The following is a 16711-nucleotide window of genomic DNA, read 5'->3' as shown; positions in this document are numbered from 1 at the left end:
GGATTGTTGTATCTGTTCCCCGGAATCCTCTGGTAGCTCCTTTTATAAACACAGCTCTCTCACTTGTCTGTTTGCTCTCTGTGTGGCTGAACATTGTATTAGACAGGTGTCACAATGTTCTGACATCTCAGGCTGTGTTATGGCCTCAAACATTTTATTAAGATACGTATTCAAACACCTGAAGACACCAAACGTTTGATGTCTTTAGGAACAGACATGAGTAGCCATTGATTTCGTGATTTGCCGTCACCTTGGATTCTGCAGCATTCATCAAAAGCGTTTCAGGCCTGGCCATTACTATTAACTCATTCAATTGAAAACTGGCAACTTAATTCCATCCTGCCCTCGCGTCCTGCAGCAGCCCTGATGTCCCTGCAATTTTGCACTGTCACCTGAAGGGCAAATCCCACCTTGGTGATGAAGATTGAAGCCCCAAACTGCCCATCCGATCAGCATTTTACTACTGCGCAAGAACATAATTTTGTTATCGAAATGCTTAGGCAGAGCCACAGACTGAAAATCAACCCTGAGCAGTCCTATCCCATTCCCATCCCATTAGCTACTCACGCGACCCCTAACACTGGAGCCATATCCCATATCACCGGCGGGTGGTCTCATGTTAGGTACAAGGGGATTCGCCCCCATCCACACTCAGGAATTGCTGATGATGCTGTATGGCAGGTTATTCATTAATCCGGAAGCAATCCTGGAATTATTGATAATGCTGTATGATAGGTTATTCATTAATCCAGAAGCAATCCTGGTGGATCCTTCTGTTTGAAGTTTGGTAAGCAGGGCAAACAATAAAGAGAGATAGGGATAAGGGAATTGTCGAGCTAAGCATGATCAGAGCTAATAATGTCAAACTGACCCTAAGAGCCGTGCCAATGTCAAACTGACCCTAAGAGCCGTGCCAAGCCATGGGAACCAAGCCAAGTACACCGGGAATTGACCATATTAGGATAGGAGTTCAAAAGTTTAAAGAGGAAGACTCATCAGAAGACCCTCGCCCATGAGGAAGGCAACGAAGGACCACCATGAATAATCCTCAAAATAGATGTCTCCGCCCACGCTCCGCCCACACCACGCCTCTTATGAATATGATGTAACCCTGCACCCAAGACTGTATAAAAGCTTGCTTCTGTCATGAGATAGCTAGAAATCCCTTTGTGATTTCTCCGACGCGTCGTAATAAAATACCTCCTGTCTATGCTGACTTACTTGAGTCTCTTAGGCAGTTATTCTCGCCTTTTGGGGCAAAATTCGGCATCAAGATGTCGTTGCTGTGAGGGGAGTGGCAGATGAAATGTGAGCAAAGGCTGAAGCAGCTCAAGGCCAGCCCTGTCTGCAGGGCCTGGGCTCACACGGGAGGGATGAAAGCAGCAGAACCTGTCCAGCAAAAATCACTCAGGGAAAGGGGGGGAGGGAAAGATTTTGAGGATAGGAGGAGGTAAAACAGCAGGTAGCAGAAGTAAACAACAACAAAACCACCACCACCAACAATAATAATAAGAATAATGAGAATAATGTATTAATAAAGTAATAATAATGTAAATAGATAAATAATAAATAATAGTAATAACAAATAATAATAGTAGCAATAATAACAATAATAAAATAATATATAAACAATAATAAAGTAATATATAATAGTAAATAATAATGATGACAATAATAATGATAACAATAACAATAACAATAACAATAGAGTAATAATAAAAATAATTCTGTAAATAGATAATAGTAATAACAAATAATAATAGTAGCAATAATAACAATAATAAAGTAATATATAATAGTAAATAATAATGATGACAATAATAATGATAACAATAACAATAATACAGTAAATAGATAAATAATAGTAATAACAAATAATAATAGTAGCAATAATAACAATAATAAAATAATATATAATAGTAAATAATAATGATGATGACAATAATAATGATAACAATAACAATAACAATAAAGTAATAATAAAAATAATACTGTAAATAGATAAATAATAGTAATAACAAATAATAATAGTAGCAATAATAATAATAAAATAATATATAATAGTAAATAATAATGATGATGACAATAATAATGATAACAATAACAATAACAATAAAGTAATAATAAAAATAATACTGTAAATAGATAAGTAATAGTAAAACCAAATAATAATAGTAGTAATAATAACAATAATAAAATAATATATAATAGTAAATAATAATGATGATGACAATAATAATAACAATAACAATAACAATAACAATAAAGTAATAATAAAAATAATACAGTAAATAGATAAATAATAGTAATAACAAATAGTAATAGTAGCAATAATAACAATAATAAAATAATATATAATAGTAAATAATAATGATGATGACAATAATAATGATAACAATAACAATAACAATAATACAGTAAATAGATAAATAATAGTAATAACAAATAATAATAGTAGCAATAATAACAATAATAAAATAATATATAATAGTAAATAATAATGATGATGACAATAATAATGATAATAACAATAACAATAACAATAACAATAAAGTAATAATAAAAATAATACAATAAATAGATAAATAATAGTAAAACCAAATAATAATAGTAACAATAACAATAATAAAATAATATATAATAGTAAATAATAATGATGATGACAATAATAATGATAACAATAACAACAATAACAATAACAATAAAGTAATTATAAAAATAATACTGTAAATAGATAAATAATAATAAAAAAATAATAATAGTAGTAATAATAATAATAATAAAATAATATATAAACAATAATAAAATAATATATAATAGTAAATAATAATGATGATGACAATAATAATGATAAGATTAATAATAACAATAACAATAAAGTAATAATAAAAATCATAATGTAAATAGATAAATAATAGTAATAACAAATAATAATAGTAGTAATGATAACAATAATAAAATAATATATAATAGTAAATAATAATGATGATGACAATAATAATGATAATAACAATAACAATAACAATAAAGTAATAATAAAAATAATACTGTAAATAGATAAATAATAGTAAAAAAATAATAATAGTAGTAATAATAATAATAATAAAAATAATATATAATAGTAAATAACAACAATAATAATGATAATAATAATGATAACAATAATAATGATAACAATAACAATAACAATAACAATAACAATAACAATAACAATAACAATAAAGTAATAATAAAAATAATAATGTAAATAGATAAATAATAGTAATAACAAATAATAATAGTAGTAATGATAACAATAATAAAAATAATATATAATAGTAAATATTAATAATAATGAAAATAATAACAATAACAATAAAATAATAACAAAAATAATAATGTAAATCGATAAATAATAGTAAAAACAAATAATAATAGTAGCAATAAGAAGAATAATAAAAATAATTATAATAGTAAATAATAATAATGTCAATAATAAATTATAATAATAACAAGAACAGTAAAGCAATAATAAAAATAACAATGTAAATAGATAATAGTAATAACAAATAATAATAGTAGTAATATTAACAATAATAAAAATATTATATAATGATATATATAATTATATATCATATATATACATATATATCATTATATATATAATGATTATTATATAAATATAATAATAATAAAAATCATGATAACAATAGTAACAAAGTAATAATAGAAAATAATATAAATAGATAAATAATAGTAATAACAAATAATAATAGTAATGCTAACAATAAAAAATATAATAATTATAATAACAATAACAACAACAATAATAACAATATTATTAATATTATTATTATTATTATTAATAATAATAATAATAGTAATAATGCTGCCTCCAGTTGACAGTTAAAATGAAGATCTGTCAGGCACATATCTAGGCACCACTTGGAAGTTATTTCTACTGGCAGTGAAATTTCCAAGGCCAGTGGTCTCAGATCCTGTGGAAAGCTGCAGAAGTTTGGAGGCTCAGCTGAAATTTGCAGGGCAAGGGCAGAAAAGGGAGTGAGTGGGGCAGAGTGGGACTCGAGCTCTCAGGCACATTGGAGGAAATGGAAAAGCAATTCAGCAAAACCCCACACCCAGTCAAAACATGCTCCTGATGAAAGGAAGGATAATTTTTTTTGAGCAATCTCAGCCTATTATTTGGAACAATAAATTTTTATTTAAGATGGATTTATAGTAAGAGTAGGAGGAAGTAACTTCCTGTCCTTCCTCATCAAGGGATGACACAGCTCCAATGTCACACTGGAAATTGCTCCTCCTGTTTCAATCCACTTCAGCTTTTCAAGTAGTTTAAGTAGTATAGAAAGGGAAGAAGTCTTGGGGCATTTACAAACAATTGGGTAAAGATGCAAGAAATGAATTAATTTGGGGCAATCTGACAGAAAGCCTTAGCTCCTGATAAGAATAGCAAAACTTATTTTATTTTATTGTCCAAAATTGTATTTCTAATTGATTCAGGGCCAGACTTAGAAAAGATGTTCTGAGGACTTACTGTTCTTTTCCTGAAACGTGGTCTATGTTAAACCCATTTGAACTGAAAGGAAAATGCCAACATGTTTGGAGAGCTGAGGTTTTGAAGTGAGGAAATACCAATAGCAAAGGTTATCTTCTGGCAGATGGAAGAAATATTTCCACTGGAACAGCAAATATTTGGACTTGAGTTTCACTAAAATACAAAAACTGATTGATGATTTCAGATTTTTTTCTAAGCTATGTGATTATTCTTCAGATGTTATCCAGGGTTTTTTTAAATAATATTTTATATTGGGAATGATATATATTTTTTTAGGAAGACAGAAGTTATGGAAAAGGGTCCAAACTGTTACATTTTGAAAAGATGGTTATTAAAACTATATTCAATTTTCAGGATGGAATGGCTACCTAATGTAGCTGAACTCTATTTAATATATTGCTTTAAAACTGCTTTTGTGTCAGTTACCAGGATATAAATTATAGGATTACAGTGACATTCTTGAAACAGAATTTGCCTGCTAAATTGAAAATTACAAAATAAGGGTTCCATATACAATTTGTTATTGTTATTATTGAGAATGGTTACTCCAACTCAATAAAAATATTTTTATTGAGAGTTTTATCTTTGGGTGAGGATCTAACACTAGGTAGCTTATTGACACTTCTAAATTATTCTTTAATATTAGCTTCATTCAAGCTCTTTGAACCAGACTGTTCAGGCACTTCTGACGTCTTGGAATATTTACAGATTTTCCTACATGTGTTGGTATTGGAACACGAATTCACTGATTGTTTTTTGGCAAGTTATGAAGTGGTTTAAAGCCATGACCTTTGGGATGGCGTGGTGGGCTAGCTTGAAGCGTGTGGTTAATTAATATGGGAATGATAAATGCATGAGTGCACCCAGAGAATTACGTGATTCTGTTTGAATAGCAATGTAAGAATACAAATCAGGGAGAAAAAAACATGTGCTGCTTCCATGAGAAACCTCATGCAAGCAAGAATTGTTTGACCAAAGGTACCTGTGCTTACAGTGATTGGATAGAACTACTGTCAATGTGCTTTTGCTTTGTGTGATTGGGCAAAAAACTTATAAAGTGAGTTGTAATGTTAAGTTCTTGGTCTGCTGCCTGGGATGTGAGCTGATGGCATCTTCCCATTGCCATAACCATGGAATGAGAGTGATGCTGGAAAATAAACCAGCTCAAGGCACGTTCCCAGCAGTCCCATCCTTTTTGTGATTTGCACACAGACCCTGGCCAGCAATAGCTCCTCAGGTTTATGGCTGTGTGGGATGCCTTGCTATTGATCAGGCTTTTCCAGGGAGGATTCCCAAACTTTGGCTTGCAGGCATTAGCAGGCTGGTGCAACCACTGCCCCTTTTCTTTTCAGGCCTCTGGGCTACATATGAAGACTTAAAGGATGATTCTGCTGGAAAAGTGCCTCAGAAGGAGAAACGTGTGGGCCTGTTTTGACAGAGGAAGAGGCTTTTGCTTGCTTAATAACACAGAAGCAGAAACCAGTATTACTGAAAGGCATTAAAAACAATTTTGAAGTTCGTACACCTCCTGTGCTGAGGTGTATTTTATAGTGACATATGGGCCAGAGAGGGATAATTAACACTGCATTCACTGCCAAAATGCCTATAGATGTGTCCCTTGCCAATCATCCATCTCCAATACACCCAGGGCCTAAAGGTGTTCCCACTATTAAAGACAGTACCAAGTTCAAAATTACAGGCATGTTCTCATCTCTTTTCCATGCATCTGTGATATCAGATATTCCCTAGAAGAGAGCAGAATGAAATTAACTTCGTAGTGGCATGGAATATTGTTTTGTGTCTTAGCAGCCCTTTATTAATGTGGTGTGTGCAAGCAGGCCAGATTGCCAAATGAGGAGAGACTGAACTGATCCCTAAAGGCACAAAGAGGTTCTTAATTAGAAGTCATGGACATTTAGGGCTCTTGCTGATGGGTGTATAAGTTCAGTTGGTGTAAAAGAGAAGGAAAAGGACAGGAGTGCTACCTTTTTGGGTGCAGTTTGTGTGGTCATACAAGATATATTTTTGCTCTTTTCCATTTGTTTCTGGGCTCTGCCAGGGAACCTCTCAGAATTTCCTGGAGCTACATGTCAGGTGTTGACAGGAGGACTGCTAATTTTGCCAGCATGCCATGCTAATTACTAATTTTGGTAATTTAACACAATGTCACTTGATAGAAGCACTTCTGTAGCCTCTTGATTTGCTTCTTAATATGAAACACAGATGAGATTCACCACTGACATGTCAAATAATTTTTCTGCCATGATGACTGTGGACATGAGATGAAACATGAGGTTTCAGTATCCAAACTCCTAAATTATGTGTGAGTGCTGTAAAATTAAAAGCTTTTTCTCTCTGGCCTCGTGTACTTTATCAAAACATGTTATCTGCGGAGAAAAACTGAGCAATAACATTTCCAAAGTGTTTTCTGGCTTTCTGAATAATGAATTGAACTTTAATATTTATTAAATACAAAATAGTAATAAATTACAATTGCACAATTTCTTACAGTTTTTATTAAGATCAAAACTTATTTGTTCAGACTAGATTTATATAAATAAATCACAGTACATTTTTACTTGTGTTCAGAAGATTGTAATACATATTACAAAATTAAGAATTTCTTTGTCCCTCGAACCATCACCGCGAAAAGAATCATGCATTATTTCTACTAAACAAACAAAATGCCCACCTAATTGAGAGAGCCTCGATACAGGTACGGCCCTGCTCTCCAAAATTAGACATGAAACATAGAGATACCAGGACTACTTACTGAACAAGAAATAATAAAGTATAGTACAATGCTGATGTGCTACCGAAACCAAAAGGATACCAGAAAACAACACACCTCTCTTCACGCACCTTCGCGACGGGCATCGAGGATGGCAGCTGGCCAGCATGCAAACCCAGCAAAACACCTCAGCTTTACAATGTCTACGTTTGAGCAGAAAGGAGGAGGAACTAAAGAGCCCAGACAAAACAAAGGAGCAAATGAAGAGCCCAGGTGTTGGCAAGTCCTCCTGTCACCTTCCCCTTTGCTCCGCGGGTGATGCTTTCCGCGGTGGGCAGCGCCACTGCCGCGCTCCAAGGAGATGGATGTGCTGCCAGGGAGCTGCAGGGCCCTGCAGAACTCCCAGCTGGGGTTCCCTGCCCAACCCACTGGGCTGGAAAGGAGCTGTGAACGCAGCTCCTGGAGCTAGCCATTCTTGGAATGCAGCTCCTGGAGCTAGCCATTCTTGGAATGCAGCTGGCGCCTGGCGCACGCGCTGCCTGGCTGTCACCTCCAATCGTGTTGGCGCTACCTGCAGCAAGGTTCAAGGTCACCCAGTCTGTCCTGCTGCCCTTTTCTGCAGCACAGGGGGCTCCTGTTAATTTCTACAGTGTTGTGGATTACTTTCACTATATGATTTTTCCCCCCCCTACTAGATAAGAGATCCATTGTTTTCTCTCTTGACACTGAGATGCAATCGTTTGGCAATGCGCTGTTCTAAGGGGAAAAAAGCATTTCATCAATGACACTTCAGATGGAGTCACCTGATCGGCTTGTATCACTTCCTTCTGTTCAAACAAAATGTATTAACAACAAAGTCATTTCTGATGGATTTCTAGCTGGGCCAAACAGATTTTTCGACTGAATTTCCTGGTCCCCCGTTTATTGTTTGTTACTTTTAAACCAAAAGAGTTTTCAGCTATTTTTTTTTCAGTTGCAGACACATCCCCTCAGTGCTGGAATGTTGCTAGGTGATAACCATGTAAATCAATATATCTCTTGTGTCCCTGGCTTTGGGTGCTAATGTTAATATAGCTACATACCATGCTTGGTGTTTAAAACACGTGAACGAAACCAAACTAAACCAAATCAAACCAAACCAAACCAAAGAATAAAAACAACCCAAAAGCCCCCTCAGCAACCATCCCCTCAAGCCAAGAAGGGTGGACTAAAATAACCTCTTTTTTTTTCATTCTTTTGCATTGTCCTTTGCTGTTGTTTCATTTTGTATTGATCCAGGAGTTCCCCTATGAGCAATTGAATTGTACCTCTATGTAACAACTGTCTCACATGTGCTGCTTTTGTGTTTTATGGATCTGCTGGCGTGGAAAACTGAGCCATGCAATGGCTGGTGAGAACAATTTTAACACTGGGCTTTTTATGCTACATATTGTTTTTCTGTTCTGGTAGTCCTTGCTTCCCCAGATTGAGATGAATGTTTGCTTATCCACCGCCAGGGCTTTTTGCAGGGAAAAGCAAAACGAAAGAAAACAGCAATGCTTTTAATGCCCTGTGATTTCAGTGGAAGCAGATACAGAGATATGTGTGCACTCAGCTGCACAGGAGTTGTGCTGTGAGTGTTCTGTCATGGGAATATCAGGGCACTGTCCATGGCACTCGGCCTCACTGTCAGTAACTCTGGAGGTTTTCCCATTGCCACTCACTGCTTTGTCACAGAACAGCACCTGACACAGAGGCTTGTTATGGAAAACTAGAGGTAACAATTTAATAGCAGGTTGTTAAAGAGCAAAATGGGATTAAAATCTTGCTGAGATGCATTTCTGAGCGATTCTCTTTTCTATTTTAGAGTTACGATACTTGCCACACAGTGTAATAATGCATTCACAGCAAATAAGAAAATAAATGAGGGTTTCAGCTTTGAAACCATTCTTGTGAGCCTACTGGTGATTACCACTGAGAATCACAGCTCAGAGAAGAAAGACTGAGCAGCATTGGGACCAGAGCTTTCCCTGGGTTTCCAGTTGAGTTTGTAGCAGAATTATCCAGTCCTTCCAGGCTGTGGTATTATTGTAATACAGCCCAAAGTCAGCAGCAGTCTACTGGCCAACCAGAACCAGAGCAGAAAAATATTTAGGGTCTAGGGAATATCACTGGTTGAGTTTAAAGGTGAAGAGTGAAGTATCCAAATATATAAAATCTCTATCACTCCATAGATGCACTACTATGATAAGGCAGGTATTTGTAAAAAGCACATAGTAATGCCACAGCCTGAGTAACAGTTTGCAAGTCATGAGCAAAAATTAGGAGAATTCAATAAATTTAGCAGGTTTTCCTCATCTCTAAGCCTTTGAAGTCTGCTGGATTCCACTTGAAATGCTCACGGTCACAGAGATATCTTTCTGTGTTTTAGAAGAACTCTGTTCAAAATAATTCTTTTGATACATTAAATAAACTGAGCATTGTAATAAAACAGAAGAACTGCAACCCACTGGCAATTATAATAATGCCACTTTTCAGTTGATGTCCCTTTGAGCTGTTGGCTGATTTATACCTGCAGCATAAATTTACAGCAGATCCAAGATCTCCTGCAAGTTCCAAGATATTCTTCACCCACAAGTAATTCTGATTTTGTGGAAGATCCTCATAGATAGGTTATAAAACTAATTTTTTTAGACTTGAGGCCAAAATGTTAGATATTTCTTCAAATCTGTGCATGCATATTTGTGTCAGCAGAGGTGCAGGTCCAAAATGCTTGGTGAACACTGATCACATACAAGATGTGAAGCAATGTGTGTGCACATAAAATTATCTGAACTCTATCTAATGACCAGGGCTCCCTCTCTGTAAGTACACAGCAGACAGCTGTATTGTATAAAACACACAGATTTTGCATTTGCATCTTTTAAACAAAAAAATTCCCATGTAAAGATGTGAGTCAAGTTCTCTGTAGAAGACACTGGAGGATGAGAGAACTCCATGCATGGCTGAATGAGTGGTGAAAAATTTATTCCAGGGTATCCTGCTTCGGGGTAAAAATTTCATTACGTGACAAAATGCAGCGCTTTGATTCATTTTCTTTTAATGGTCAGAATTTGTCAGAATTTACAATATACCATCATGTAAAACAGCCCTGCTAACTCTACCACAAATAATAAAGGAAGTCTTCACAGGCACTATATATTTGGAACAGCATTTTCAGACGACATGGGGGGGTGTGTGTGTGTGTGTTTGTATGATCCAGCATTGCCACCTGGGACACACTTCCAACAGTCTGCAGTGCCATGGACACGACTCAGAAACGCTGACTGGAAAATCATCCACAAAGGTTGAGGACTAACAACCTCCATGTTATACAGATGGTTATCTCCTCCCTCAAAGAACATGCTGTCATTACAAATACCATATGCATCTTGTTCTCACCCAGCAGAACTTTTTTTACAGTTTTTCAGATTTGAAGGATTTCTGCAAGGAGCCATATTAATTTGTTTTCACGTCAGGTGAAAGGAGGCACCAGCTGAGACTGAGGACGCAACTTGTCATCAAAAAATAAGTATCTGATGGCAATCATTCTTGAAAAAAAAATACTAAGAAAGCTAATCATTCACAATACTGCACCTTTTTTGCAAGTACAAGGACAATATTTGTTGCTGCTTCCCATATTTGTTGGTTTACATTGCTATCATTTTGCTTGTAAACCTGGGTTATTCTACTGAACAGAAATGATGACTCCAATTTGGGTAATGCTTACGACCATACAAATAATCTATCAGTAGCAGTAGTGTCAGCTGGAGAATTAATGCTACAAGTGGATAACATCACGCTATTTGAAACCAATAGCTCTTCACACAGTAGAAGACTGAGGGTCCTATTCAGCAAATATTCAGGGTCCTATGGCTGTGGCCACAGAGGTTCCAGAAGCTCTCGCTGAGTCTAATCCTGATTCAGGAACCAAAATGATATGCTGTGTATGTATTTCTCTGCACAGCCTGGATGCGCTGGACACCCTCCCCCACTTGATTCCTGGGAAGGAAAAAAATATGTCTCTGTTTAGCTTTCAGTGACATGAAAAGCAATCCACAGCAATGAAATCTAAAGAAGTTAGCCAGGCATGTATGAAAAGAACAGGATGCCTGTGAAAAGGGAAGAGCTGTCAAAACCTAATTGTGGGCTCTGGCTGCAATGAAATTTATCAAAGAGGGAAGACAGGTTGGATATAAGGATGTAGACAACTTCTGCTAAGAGACACTTGTTGTGCTCTGGGCGACAGTAACCCTTACACCACACCTCGTGTGCCCTGTCAGGACATTCCTGCCAACACTTGCCTGCAGCAGAGAGCTCCCAAATGCCCAGGTCAGCATTTCAAGCGTGGCACTTCAGCCAGCATCTACCCTGTCACTGGGGGCACAAACACCTGGGCAGAGCTGCCCCACTGCTGGCAGCAGCTGTGCTGAGAAGGCATGGAGCCTTCCTCCTGCCATGGGCACTCCCTGCTCAGCCTGTGCTGCTGTGGCACCAGGAAACACAATTCCCTATGCACACAGGACAAGACTGTGGGATTCTTCCCAGCTTGCAGCATCTTCATAATGCCTGGCAGTCTTTTCTGGAACTGCCTATGGCCAGAGCTCAAAACCAAGCAGGGAAATCTCCAGTGGCCCTGTGGTAGCACAGCTGCACTCTGGTGCAGGAAGGAAGCTCAGAGGGGCTGTGAACTGCCTGCCTCCAAGTATCAGTGCCCACAGCATCACTCCTAAGGGCACTGTGCTCTTTCCTGTCTTTCAACATTGAGTATAGCTCTGGGGCTGTTCATAAACAAGACACTTCCCTTTGACTGGGAGCACTGCCTGACTCAGCCAGTGAGAGTAACAATGGGAGCAAGTCATGGTAACTTTAGGAAGCAATTTAGTTCGATCTTTGATGAATTTCTGTGTCTCATGACTCAGGATTAGTGTTCCCTGTATTGGGGAGAGGATTAGACAGAGGGATTAAAAGGACATCTTTACCCCACTGGACTCTGTGGAATAGCCCCTGAGGATATGGCTAAGAAAGAGTTCAACAGGAATGCCAAATTTCTGCTGAATAGGTTAAAAGGGTGAGGAAGCCTCTTCGGCAGCCATCCAAGCGCAGAAGACCTGCATAACATTCCTGCTGAATAGGGCCCTAAAGACAAAAAACAAAACAAAACAAAACAAAAAAAAAGCCATAGGAACCTTGAAAAGCTTTTCTGATTGTGTCGCTTCTTATGAGTGCCTCAGATCTCCAAAGACACTTAAACATATTTTTGTCACTGCAGTTAGGCATCCTTTGAGATGTGCTAGTGCCATGGATGATATATTGTTACAAGAAAAGAAGTCAAATTAGGTTGTTGTATATAAAAAAAATAAGTCTTGATTGCTCTGTAAACAAGATCCATTTCTTTACATCAATTAACGGTGAAAGTTACCCAAGATCTTATTTCAAAAGCAAAACCAAACCCTCAATCGAGAGTATAATGTTTGGTGTTTTCGTAACTGTATATTACAGACAACAATTACCTTCTGTCTCCCTAAAATTGAAAGCAGCAGACTTAACCTGCGTGTCACATTTCAACTTTAAAGCGTTTCCGAACCCTTTTCTAGCATTCACCTCATGCACGCGGATCTTGGGTTTGCTCATAAAATTTTATCCAACTTCTAAAGCCGTGTGGGAGAACATTTCTGAATCTGCACAGGGGAAGCAATAAATGAGAGCCTTACCTCCACGAGAGGATGCCAGTGAGCGATGGGCTTCCGAGGGTACGAGAGCATTTCGTTCCAGTGGTCGCGACCTAGACTCTCTGCATCGTTGCCTACTTGACAAACTCCAATGACCTCATTGTGACCTACACTGTGAAAATGGTCCATAATATTTTTTTCTTAAAATTTTACCTTTGGAACCACACCAGTTGCATATTTCATTCAGAAACGTTAACCGTGGGGGTTTTAGGATTAATTCTTGCCCGGAGAACAAAAAGCACTAGGAAATACGTAGGCTTGCTCTTTGCACTTCCCACTGCTCAGAACAATTTGAAATATTGAAATATTTCCCCCCTTGTAGCACACAAAAGGTTCTTTGCCTGTGTTCTGTAATTAGCTGCAAAGGCAAACAGGCTCTAAGACACGACTTTATAAATGGAGTGTGTGTATGTAAAGGCTTAGCATAAATGTACAAACTGAACATCAGTGCTTAAATGCCCAGTTACCTCAGTTCTGCCAAACACATCTGCAGCTTAATGATGTCAGTTATGGATGCAAATCTATGTTTTAAAACTTAGTAAGGAAGTTCTGCCTGGTAAAACAAAAAAATTTGGAGACTTCTACCAAGCTCAACCTGACATTAATTCCCCACTTATAGGGAAAAAAAACCACTTTCTTTCTGGGTGCAAATCCAGCGTGCAAGATTCTATCAGCCAATATTTGACAGCTACAGGCATCTCACCGGTCATAATCCATAACAGCTATCGACAAGTTAATTTGGTCAATGTTTTCTGGAGGGACGTCAAAGACTATGGCTTCATTGTAAACGGGATTTAGGGTGTTCCTCTTGGTGGAAGTTTTCCTTTTCTTTAGCCGCCTTCCTTCACACATTAAAGAAACCTTCACGTAGGGATCTGTGTGGGTCATAAGAACAATGTTGATTTTTTTTGACAAATGCAAATGGAAAGTGAAGGGAGAGTTATTGTGTGTCCATACCTGCTTGCAGGATTAATCTCCTGGACCTGACTGGGATTGGAGCTTCTCTGTCAGCATGGAATGCACGGGAGGCAGTGCAGCTTTGAAAGCTTTACCTGGTTGACTGCTCATAATGAACTTTTTAGGATCAAGAAGCTCCTTGTTGTGTACCAACTTCTCAAAGGGTATTAAAATATCCACTGAAGCATGTTATACATGACTATTTTATACAACAGCCTGTGTATCAGCCTATTTATAGCAGCCTAATTACTTGTTAGATTTGTAGGACAGACAGATGATGACAATGTTTTTCACAATGGGATTTACTGATGTATGGTTAAATACAATTCAGAGTGCAACAATTAGTGACTTATATTTCTCAAGAGAATTTTAATTATTTTTAAACTCCTGAATGTATCAGAAAAGAAAGCTATTTCTTTGTAGCTCCTTTCTGAACTCTAAAATTCCCTGCTAGTATTTAAAAGTAATCTATGAAATATTATTTATGTTTACACTTTTTTTTGGTGGGCTTTTGAAAGGGTTGCTGAAAGGATTCTGGGATGATCACCACTTTCTCCATATGCCAGCAACAGCAGAACTGGCTCAGTGGCTCTTGGGGACTGTCAGAGAGGGCCAGTCTGTGTCACAGCTGTAACAGTCTGCTGCACAAACAAATGCCCAGTGTTGGGAATGCATTTTGGCCAGCTTGTTTTACTCTGAATTACAGTGGCATTGGAAATAATAATCTTGCACTCTTTCTGACAGAGCAACTTGTTTTAAACTGTTGCCTGGATCTAAGAGAACTAAAATGTGTTATTTATTTCTCATCAACTCCTGTACTCAAGTAGAGCTCACAGTAAAATCACCCCCCTCTCAAAGACCATTCTGGGATCTGACAGTGTTGAATTCTGTGTCTTCGGAGGGAAACGGGACAGAAATCCACACTGAGCATTTAATTCATTCCTACCTGATGCTCCTGTGATATCCATTGCCTTTAGATTTCTTGCCTTTATTATTGTAATAGTTAGTCTACCAGCTGTTGGAAGGTAGCAGAGCGAAAACATAAGGTCACCAAGATCCACGTTATCCTGTTCCAAGAAAAGAAAGATAATGTGAAGCAATAATAACAATTTTTCTGATCCTAGCAGGATTTAAAGATAAAAATATACCTTTGGGGATCTGCAGTAAAAGCTGAATTCTCATTCTGAAACATATCTGAAAAAGCCAGCCATCCATGTGCATACAAAATTCAAGTCACTCTGTTGCTAGACCACCAAAGTTCTCCAGGGTAAATGAGGTTAAAGTTTCTAGCACTCAGTCCTTGGAGATGACACACATTTAAATGATGAGGTACCCTGTGAGGGACTGGAAAACCTTTGTTCTATTTTATGTATTTCAGTGATTTGCCTGTTTCACTGACAAGCAGCCACAAATGTCTGTGCCTTTCTCTCTGGTCTGCAGGAGGAAAGCCACAGAGACAGTCACAGAAAAAAAACCCCATGGTTTGGGCAGGACAAAGCTTCTTCCAACTCTTAAATCTGCATGAACTCTGGTATGACAGGTCTGAAGTGTCTATGGCAATGGGACAGTCTCCACCAGAAGAAGAGTTAGGGTTATTATTAATTGTTGATCATAATAATTACAATAATAACAATGACAACATCCTGTGCCTCACACAGACAAGCTTCCTTAAGATTTATCCTTCTGTTTCATTGATAGAATAATTTGCAACCCTTTCCTGTGTTGATGGCATCAGGGTTCCAGAAAAATGCTAGAAAATTTACAAACCCTGTTTGCAGCTACAAAGCATCACTGTTTTTTAAGAGGGAAATCCAGCTCCTTAATTAAGAAATTATCAAAGGAAGGATTGCATTAAATTATTTCTTTGTTTTGATTGGCATTTTTTTGACTGAGCAGTGCATTCACACTTTCACAGAACTGCTTCCTGTAACTTAATATTTCATTCTTGACTGCAAAAAAAATAAAATTACCCGATCCTTGCAATTTCAAAGCCATGTTCTAGGTTTTCTAGGGAAGGGAAATGCAGCTGTTGTGGGGTATGTTTATCTTGCTTACTTAGCTTTGTGCAATAGCTTCTCATCTTTCCCAAGCAGGTTCTTTCTCTTTCAGTCACCAAAAGCTGAAGGGTGGTGGGTGACACAGAAGGAAATAAAAATACCTGGAAGGAGCCCCTAGCCTGGGTTTGTGTCTGAGGCAGCTGCTGCCCAGAGCCTGTGCAGTCCCTTTGTGTCACTCCAGGCGTTAGCAGGGGACACAAGCAGGACAGAAAGCATTGCTGGCACACAGCTGTAGAAAAATGTTGTGTCAGAAGGGAGTTCTGCTCAGTGTCCAACCCCTTGCTCAAGAGAGGCACCTTTGCTTCAGCTCACAGCTCATTCAAATTAAAAACCCAACAGGGACAGTCACTCAAAAGTGAGTCCTTTCCTTGTGCTGTTATTTAAGAGATGCGGCCAAAGAAGGAAAAGGCTGATATTATGGGCCATTTGTCAGGAATAACCAGCTTTTAACCTTATCACCTTTTCCATTCTGAAGATCAGTGTTTCAGGGTGGCTGAAAAGTTAATAAAGGCTGGGACAATATCGAGGTGGCTGCTATGACTCAGGCTGTTTAGTGCCTCTTGATAGCTCCCACTTGGAAGCAAACCTGCTGCAACAAATTGTGCCACAGACTCACTTGGTGGGAGGATCAAAGCTGCTTGGGATGCTGAGAGAAGTCCTA

The 16711-nt window shown here is 37.5% G+C and overlaps 1 protein-coding gene across 3 annotated transcripts in view; it reads right to left on the bottom strand.

Annotated features, from left to right (window-relative positions):
• Positions 1-7053: 7053 nt before the first annotated feature.
• The window catches only part of SYT9 (synaptotagmin 9), a 72105-nt gene continuing 62447 nt past the window's right edge, over positions 7054-16711 (bottom strand). Inside the window, exons 4-8 of one of the 3 annotated variants that reach the window (XM_064715686.1) lie at positions 14940-15060; positions 13740-13911; positions 13019-13148; positions 12287-12443; positions 7054-11306 (exon numbers count right to left, since the gene is read on the bottom strand). In XM_064715686.1, the coding sequence (XP_064571756.1) occupies positions 12336-12443; positions 13019-13148; positions 13740-13911; positions 14940-15060 (531 nt within the window). In that variant the 3' untranslated portion in view covers positions 7054-11306; positions 12287-12335. The remainder of the gene's footprint in view (positions 11307-12286; positions 12444-13018; positions 13149-13739; positions 13912-14939; positions 15061-16711) is intronic. The other 2 variants (XM_064715687.1, XR_010440652.1) reach the window with 2 other exon arrangements.

The sequence above is a fragment of the Zonotrichia leucophrys genome, chromosome 5 (assembly GCF_028769735.1).
Source record: "Zonotrichia leucophrys gambelii isolate GWCS_2022_RI chromosome 5, RI_Zleu_2.0, whole genome shotgun sequence".
Lineage (NCBI taxonomy): Eukaryota > Metazoa > Chordata > Aves > Passeriformes > Passerellidae > Zonotrichia > Zonotrichia leucophrys.
Note: the sequence above shows the minus strand (reverse complement) of the source record. Positions and strands in the feature narration are given on the sequence as shown.